This window comes from Sphaeroforma arctica, assembly GCF_001186125.1.
Source record: "Sphaeroforma arctica JP610 unplaced genomic scaffold supercont1.134, whole genome shotgun sequence".
NCBI lineage: Eukaryota > Ichthyosporea > Ichthyophonida > Sphaeroforma > Sphaeroforma arctica.
In genome coordinates, this window is record NW_014040424.1 from 96,723 (window position 1) to 105,714 (window position 8,992).

The 8,992-nt window shown below is 41.0% G+C and overlaps 1 protein-coding gene across 1 annotated transcript; it reads left to right on the top strand.

The window, feature by feature from the left end:
• Positions 1-4,242: 4,242 nt before the first annotated feature.
• SARC_02860 (hypothetical protein) lies at positions 4,243-7,578 on the top strand (the record flags this gene model as incomplete). Its single annotated transcript, XM_014303365.1, has 5 exons — positions 4,243-4,389; positions 5,270-5,759; positions 6,272-6,440; positions 6,620-6,701; positions 7,463-7,578. Exons 1-5 carry the CDS (start codon positions 4,341-4,343, stop codon positions 7,576-7,578), a joined length of 906 nt encoding a protein of 301 aa, XP_014158840.1. The 5' UTR covers positions 4,243-4,340.
• Positions 7,579-8,992: the final 1,414 nt, after the last annotated feature.

The window sequence follows — 8,992 nt, forward strand, 5'->3', positions numbered from 1 at the left end:
TTCTACTATGCTATACGATTCTGTGTTATTGAGCTACCCTAAGACTTCTTTGAATTCTATTTTCCAACTTGTATGGGTGATATGCGATTATGTCTTAAGATTTCAACTGGAGAAATTGTGATCGTCATTTCGGAAAGTGAATAGCTTTTAAAAGTATATCAGTACAATAGGCGGATACATGTGTCAAACTTTAATTAAAACTTATAATTAAAATTAAAGGTAATTGTATTTTAGTTACGCAGCGGAATTTCATTTAATGCTCTGAATCTCTCTCGCCTCTGTGTATGTTGGTGAAGACTAGTGACTAGTCACTACTAGAGCGAGAGAGTAGAGAGACACGCAGGAGGCAGTGATGCATCATTTGCTTTGTACCGTATTTCCTATTTACACAGTTTAACACTGTGTACAGCCGTACGTTGTACACTCGTACAGCCGTACACAGTTGTGTACAGTGTACACACAAGACGAGAATTTGTTTTATAAAATAAAACAAAATGCTCACACCTGCCAAATATGTAAAATACCAGGGCCCCAGCGGATTTTTTTCTACTCTCGGGCTCTTGGCTTACATGTATTTTACTATTTTATTTTAAAAAACATGATACTAATGTAGCTATTTAAAGCCTGAAGCTGGACTCTGGACTCTGGACTCTGGAGTCTGGACTCTGGAGACCAACAGTGTGTGAGGCTCTGAGTCTGAGGACTGTGAGAGGCAGAGCTGAGAGGCTGGGACGCCTGGGAGCCTGGGACGCATGTACATGGAGTGCTGACAGCCTGACACTGCTGACATTTGTTGTGTGTGAGTGCTGAGTGCTGAGTGCTGAGTGCTGAGTGCTGACTGCTGACTGCTGACTGCTGACTGCTGACTGCTGACTGCTGACTGCTGACTGCTGACTGCTGACTGCTGACTGCTGACTGCTGACTGCTGACTGCTGACTGCTGACTGCTGACTGCTGACTGCTGACTGCTGACTGCTGACTGCTGACTGCTGACTGCTGACTGCTGACTGCTGACTGCTGACTGCTGACTGCTGAGTCCTGAGTCCTGAGTCCTGATTGTTCACTGCTGAGTGCTGACTACATATTTACAGACTGACGAGTGAGTGTGAGCCTTTGTAATGAGACCGTACATAGACTTCTGTGGTTAGTTGGTCACCCCTGGGCCCTGGGCCCTGAAGCCTGATGAGTGAGAGTCCCTGTCCCCTGACGGCGGACGCCTACATACAACGGTCAGTCGGTCACATATTGACTGTAGTTGAGACTGCATAGAGATTACTCGATTAGACAGACAAGAGTCCTAAACTATGAAACTTAAAAAAATGCTGTGGCGTTTTTATAACCCAGATTCATTGGCCTGCTGGATTTGTCGCTTACCCAATGAGATCCTACGTTAAAGTCGAGTCCCCAAATAGTTAAATGTATTGAGTAATCAGAATGACAGAAATCACTCACATATATTAGTTTTTTGTTTACAGTGTCATTTGTGATTAGTCATCAGCCAATGAGCCATCACTAATCACTCGTCACTCATCAGTCATCAGGCGTCAGTAGCTGTCACTCGATCACGACTTCAAGTCTAAGGGGTAGATTTTTGGCTTACAAAAAGCAATAGTGAAGTGTGGCCGTGTGGGGACTCTCTCGCTAGAGAGAGAGGTTATGTACGATAGTAAGTATGGCCTTCTGGAAGACCGTAGAATCGTAGACGCGACAGAGAATATCAAAATCAAATGTTTTCACTGCCACCAGAGGATTTTTAATTCTCCAAGGGGATGTATACTGTATAGGGAAGTGAGATATTACGTATCCTACATATCCACTGAACCAATACCCAAAATACTAACAGCGGATTTTTTAAGATAAGCAGCATAACTGCGACAACCAGATCCTTTATTTAATTGCATAGGAGCTGGGCAGCTGACAATTTGTGAACTGAGAACAATCAATTTCTCGATTTAGCTTGGCAGGAAAACATCGAACCATTCGTTCTCAGAACGGGAAACCCTTCCCAGAAATATTCGCCTCGAGTTCACAATGTTTGTTGTGCTATGACCTTTCTGCCGTAGGCCGAGGATAAGATGTAACATAGAAGAAAAATATCCTGTAATCGTTGCTAATCGTTGCAGTAGTTGAAATCAACATCAGATCGAAGATAGAACTTAATTCGAAATCAAAAACAGGATTGTGAGTTAATTTTTCAGTCACGTCTAGTTGCGCTGCAAATAGGATAGCCCACATTGAAAAATACATATACCTTCAGAAGCGTTGTTTATTATATTATATTCGGATGTGAGCTCGCTCAGCCCTTTATATCATTAACAGCCTGTGTAAATTGGCACGGTTAACGTCTAAATCTTCATTGTATTCGAAGGTTTTGCCGGCAGCGCGCTCCGTCAGTTTCGATCAAGTTCGATTTTCCCCAACACAACACGGAAGTCTGATTACAATAAAATGCCAGCTCCGATCGTCGGTTGTTCCAAGTGTATGAGACACCATATAGGCAAATCTAGATCCCAGGCCAGATTCGATAACTATGCAAAGCAAGGAAAGTTTATGAATGCCAACAAAATACTTTTTCTTGGCGTCATTTGATACATGGCCTTTGTACGACACTATAAAAAATCGAAGACTGCCTTTGATATTTTCTGTATTCAAGATTACACCCCAGTAGTGACATCGTTCACGAGTATTTTCTACCCCACCCTGTTGCCACTTGCTACCTTGATGCCTTGTAGGCAGAAAAATACATTAAACAAATAGGATATGGTAACATACACACGAATGGCACAAGATCTTAATTGTGAAGAGTCGTACACGTATTTCATCCTCTAAACACTAAAGATTGAAATCAAACCTTATATTTCTACCACTTTCTCTGTCTACCACTTTCTCCGTCTATTATGCAAAGGAGATGATAACCAGTGCTAGTTGTATCACAATAATAAGTAAATATATCTTCATTGTTTCTCAGAAAGCGCAGTTGAAGAGGTGTTTTCAGTTTAAATGTATTCAAATATGAAATATCCTTGCATTTCTGTGCAATTAGTCTGAAACAGTGAAACAGTGAAACGACCTCGGGCTAAAATTAGGTTTGACTCCATATTCACTATATTTGTTGGACGACCAAACAGAAACAAATTTACAAATAAGAAGAGTATTATCATCGTCATGGGCCTGTTACTTGTAACTATCGTATGCTGGCCACCACCCAGTCCGTCCGTATATGGCGATTGGCTTATTTTTATAAATAAATAAATGTATTCCTAATTATGTACATTGTGATTGTACCGAGGGGTTTTTTTGTAGTATCCAAAATTCAAATTAATAACAATCGGCATTTTTAATACTGATTAATTACTAATTAGATATACAAAATGCCAATACCACTAAAAAATGTTTCGGCCATTTCTGGCCTGGCCCAGTCCCACCAGGCCACCACCCATGACCCAACCCCTTTGGCCTGGAGGCTGGGAGGCTGGGAGTCTGGGACTATTTATCCGACTAAAAGAGTTACTTGCTCTCTACCTTTTTTTCGACTCAAGCCTTTCCCTCTACTCTCTCACTCTCGTCTCTCTCTGACTTTCTCTCTCTCTCTCTCAGTGTGTCACACTATGTGTGTCCTCTAGACTTCTGGACTCTGGACTCTCTAGTCTGGACTCTGGACCGGAGGCCTGGACTTTGGCTGTTTGGCAGACTGGCTGTAGTGTTTTCACTCTTGTTTTCAAATATATTTTTGTATTTCGAAAAAGTGCAGGCCAATATTGAATATTTGAGTCCTAATTGTGCAAATATCAAACTTTTTGCTGAATTACAACCTATCGGGAATGGAATGATGACTGTGAGAGCGAGCAGGCTCAAGGCTATGATGAGTTAATGGTCCGGTCATCGACTCATCGAGTCATCGGCACTTATTTATATTTTTGGGTGAGAGGCTAATGAGAGTTGCAGTCCCATTTTTCAATAAGCAATCTCTGCCGGGTAGCGCCTATCGACTATGTCCGCTGGTCGTTTCATGATGTCCAGAGTGCCTGTTCGACACTTACACATAGTTGGGGCCATTTGGAGCCTTTTTGGAAGACTAACTAATTTCCAATTGCGTCACAGGTGGCGTTACCGATTAATTAAAAAACATAGCAGCTCTGAATACATCTGACAACTTATGCTTTTGTCCTTTACAATTAAGAGAAGTAGTCCTGTGTATAAGAATAGGTTCAGTTGTTCTCGTGTAATATTTGTTGCAAGCTACTTTCTTTGTGGATATTGTGATTGATTCATTGAATAATAGTCTCGCTACGTAACGATAGTAGCCTCGCTACGTGAAGTTAATAGTTCCGCTACGTGAAGATGCCAGGCAATATAGACCAATTACTTCTCGTCTATGACGATATACAAGGTATGCATCCTGGGTAGAGGAGTCCTATTTGACTGATCGATGACATCTAGTTTGGATGCTTCGGCATTGTATGCCACAAATCAATTAATGATTCCTAGACAGGATACCCTACAATTATCTGCTATACTTATTCAGTATGTATTGAGAAAGTGCACGCATGGTTAATCGTATAAATTGAGTCCAGCCTTTCAATTCAGAATTGTTCATATAAGCGGCCTATCAAAACCGATACAAAGCCTAGCTATATATGTTTTTCTACAGTTGAATAAAAATAAGATATCATAGTTGTATGCGAATATATATATATATATCTATATATCTATATATATATATATATATTTATATATATATTTATATATTTATATATATCTCTGTTTCTATGTATGTATGTATGTGTGTATGAGTGTATGAAAGTATGTATGTATATATGTACTTTTCTATGTCTATATGTGGATGTATGTGGGTGCGTATGCGTGTGTGTGCATGTGCGTTTTATATATATATATATTATGTATGTATGTATGTATGTATGTATGTATGTATGTATGTATGTTATATATTTATATATATATATATATATGTATGTATATATTAATTGATCCGTGTTTGTGTTTTTGCGTATTTACTTATGCATATATATCTATATATATATCTGTGTGTGTGTGTGTGTCTGTGTCTGTGTCTGTCTATGTCTATGTCTATGTCTATGTCCGTTTCCATACCTTTTTTCTAGCCGTGTCATCGCCCTAAAGTGGTCAATCACGTACATATATTCATGCACGCACATCCACTGCACACACATGAGCGTATTGTACAAATACTCTCATTCACACCACTATCTTCTCACGTGTCGAGTATCTCACATTTTTTTTCTCTGTAGATGCCGATGATGCAGCCGCCGTGAACAAAGATGAAATGGATTCAAATCTATCCTTAACAAGAAGCAAGTCCAACCAGTCGCTGAGCGTACACCAGTATCTTCATCACCCCAGCCATCAAATGGAGCACAAGCACACCATACTCCGCTCCGTGAGTCAGACGGATTTAATTGCCCCAGCGCTACGTACAAACACCCCCCCGGTCAATGTACAGGCAACCGCCAACGGGACTGTATTTAACGGTACACGGAGTAACCCTAGTTCTGGTAGCAGCTCCAGCGCACTGCCTACGCCGACGGGGCGCAAGCACGCCGGCTCAAATATGAGTTCCGGTGGATATAACAGGGGTTCTGTACCCGGCCCAACTGTCTTGACTTCGGGGCAGAAGGACAAACGGTACCATTTTGGGTCATACCAAAAGCAGCATTCTCAGACAAGTATCAATTTGAGGAAGCCCGTGGTAACCACAGAGCATCCACCTCATCCGGCCAGGTATGTACATGATGTGCACATTCTTCGTACGCTTCGGCTGTGTCGTACACGTGTTCGGTATATCGTATCTGTATTTACAATGCCGAGAACACGGTTAGAAGTATATATATATATTTATATTTGTATTTATTTATATGTATATATATATATATATATATATATATACATATATATATATAATTTATTTATTTATTTATTTATTTATTATTTACTTATATATATATATATATATATTTATATATATATATATGTATGTATGTATGTATGTATGTATATATATATATGTATATATATATATATATATATATTAAGGGCTGTTCAGAGTCAGTGGTTGCGCATTTGCGACGAGTACGCGTCTCCTCGTGCATGGGCTAAGGCATACAAAATTGCCCTACTTTGAATGATTCGATAAATTGCGACAGACACGCGTCTTCTAGTTCACCATATATACTATACTGGCTTACAAAACCACCCATATACCGTATATCGAAAACTTCGATATTTTGCGACAGGCCGGCATCTCCTAATTTGCGTCAAAGAGGGGGAATGTCACCTTCGCCATCCACAAGTCGGCTGTCGCAGTTTGAGGCAATGGAAGGAGAATTGGAAGACCTGGACTTAGGTGATACGGCGCATAGGTCGGATGTACCCGCGACCATAACTATTGCACCTCACCACACGGTAAGTGGACTCAAATTGTCCTACTTATATATGGTCGTTGGGCTCAGCTCACAACGTACTCTCTTGATGTGCGGGGTATGGGCCCAAATACACCTGTGGTACACCCAATAGTGCAATCAAGGGTTTTATACTGCCCTTTTGCGTATCCCATGCATGCTCTGCTGCTCCATAGCACGCAGGTACAGGATCACAGGTGTACCCTACTCAAGTGCAACCAGCACCACCCCAATACACAACACGGCAAATCCACCCAGGATATTCGTAAGTGCGAAGACACTATATTCTTTCTGAACCCTGGCTAAGTGTCTCCAAGATTGCGTTGTATCTACGCATGCATCCATGCCAGTGGTAAATTATTAAGTTTAGATTCACTGGTAGAAGGCCAAGTGTCTTCAAGAATGGTTTTTATCCGTGCCAGTGGTAGACGATTAAGTTTCGATGCACGTATAGACGGCTTCATTGCCGATGCGTAATACTAGCCTAGAGGGGCTGTGTCCATACGAGCTATTCAGTCGAATGTCAAATATCAACAGTCAGCTTAGCAATGCGGTGGTAGGACTCATGACTGCCCCGTCATGTCTACACTCTCTTTTTGTTTTTTGTTTTTGTTTTGTTTTTTTAGGTTGGCGAGTATCTGTGTATGCGAATGAGATGATAGTTTGCGGTAGTGTATAAAGGCATGTATGTTGCTGGATTGTAAAGATAGTGCACAGGTTCACAGTATGGCTATCAGTACAACACCAGCCCTATTGTGTCTTTGGTCGTTGCACCCATATTGAACCTCATACACTGAAGTGGGGCTCTAAGTGTCCTGAAGACCGCTGTGGGCATAGGTAGTTTAATATTCATGGAGTCCTTTACACTGACAAACACGCCATTTGAACTATGTACCTGCATACACACCATATGATCTATATACTTACACACACACCATATGTATATGCATACAAACACACCATATGATATCATTGCACCCATACTATATTAAAGCTCATTGAAGCCTCTCCCGGTCCCATTCACAGCCACCCTCAAGACCAGTAGACGGCATATCAACCATAGTCACCCCGCCCCGATCCCCGCCTCGGAAAAAGTCCAGCACTCACTCACCTTTAAATACACCCGACCATCGGACAAGTGACAGCTCAACGAAGACTAGAGGTTCGATTCAATCGACACATAACAATACGCCAGCGGCGGAGATAACCAAAGAGGTCTCGCGAAGGTATGAGTGTGGGTGGGTGGGGAGGGGGCATGTGTCTGCGATTTTATGTGCGCGTGTCTGTGTGTGTGTGTGAATGCATGAATTATATGCGTGTTTATACGCGTGGACGTGTATGTATGTGTGGGGGGGGGGATGCTCATATTATATGCGTGTTTATATGCGTGCGCGTAGATCTATGTGTGTGTGCATGTGCGAATTTTTAAATTGTGTGCGTGTTTATATGCGTGTGCGAGTTTATATGCATGTGTGTGCATGTGTGAATGCATGAATTGTGTGTGTGTGTGGGAACGCTTATATTGTATGCGTGTTTGTATTCGTGCGCGTAGATCTATGCTTGTGTGTGGGAAAATGCATGAATTGTGTGCGTGTTTATACGCATAGGTGTATATCTGTGTGTGTTAGGGTAATGCATTCTTTTATTCCCTTTATTCGATGTCCCAACATGCGTACTTGTGCGTTTGTGTGTTTATTTGTAACATGCTGGTAACCTTCAAGTCAATATACCTTTTTGGTTATCCAAGCGATCGCGGGGCGTTCTTTTTTCTCTCCATTGCAATACTATATTTGTTTTGTTTTTCGGATTAATCCACGCAAGAGTGCATATATCGTGCTAGTTAATCTTATAGTGTATTGTAATGTGCGTATTTGCTAACATTACCTATCCCGTTAGGGCTTTCTCGCATGGTGAAGCCGCATACATGTCCGTTTAATTATACAGAGCTATTTCTGTTTATTTGTGATTGATGAAGTTAGGATATGTGTATACATAATATTATTTATTTTATAAGTTGTTTTTGGTAACCTTTCCGTGGCAGTACAAGCCAACAGTAGTATCCATGAGTCCGAAAAACATGTTTTGTCTATATCTGCCAGGTCCTGAGCGTCATATGTACCACCCTCCCTATGTGTGTTTTATGTGCGTATTGTGTGTGTATAATGTACATGTATATTTATTATGTATATGTATAAATAATCTATATATATATATATATATGTATATGTATGTATGTATGCATGTATATGGATATGTATATATTTTGCGTGCACATACATATAAACCGCAAAAGTTACGATGAGATCTTGTCAAGTCTACCGCTGTGAATCTGTATCTGCGCATACAATCCTACACCACGCGATACTGATGAGAATGTATTCTGATCCCCCTTTGTCAAAGGATGATCCGTTTACTTAGCCCATGCGACGCTGTCAAGCCTTCATATGGCTTCGCGATACAACGGCACGGACAACATATATATATTATCTGCGCACAGAAGGGTACTCCCGCCTCGGAGGTGTGTGTGTGTATACTTATTGGCTTATATAGACATTT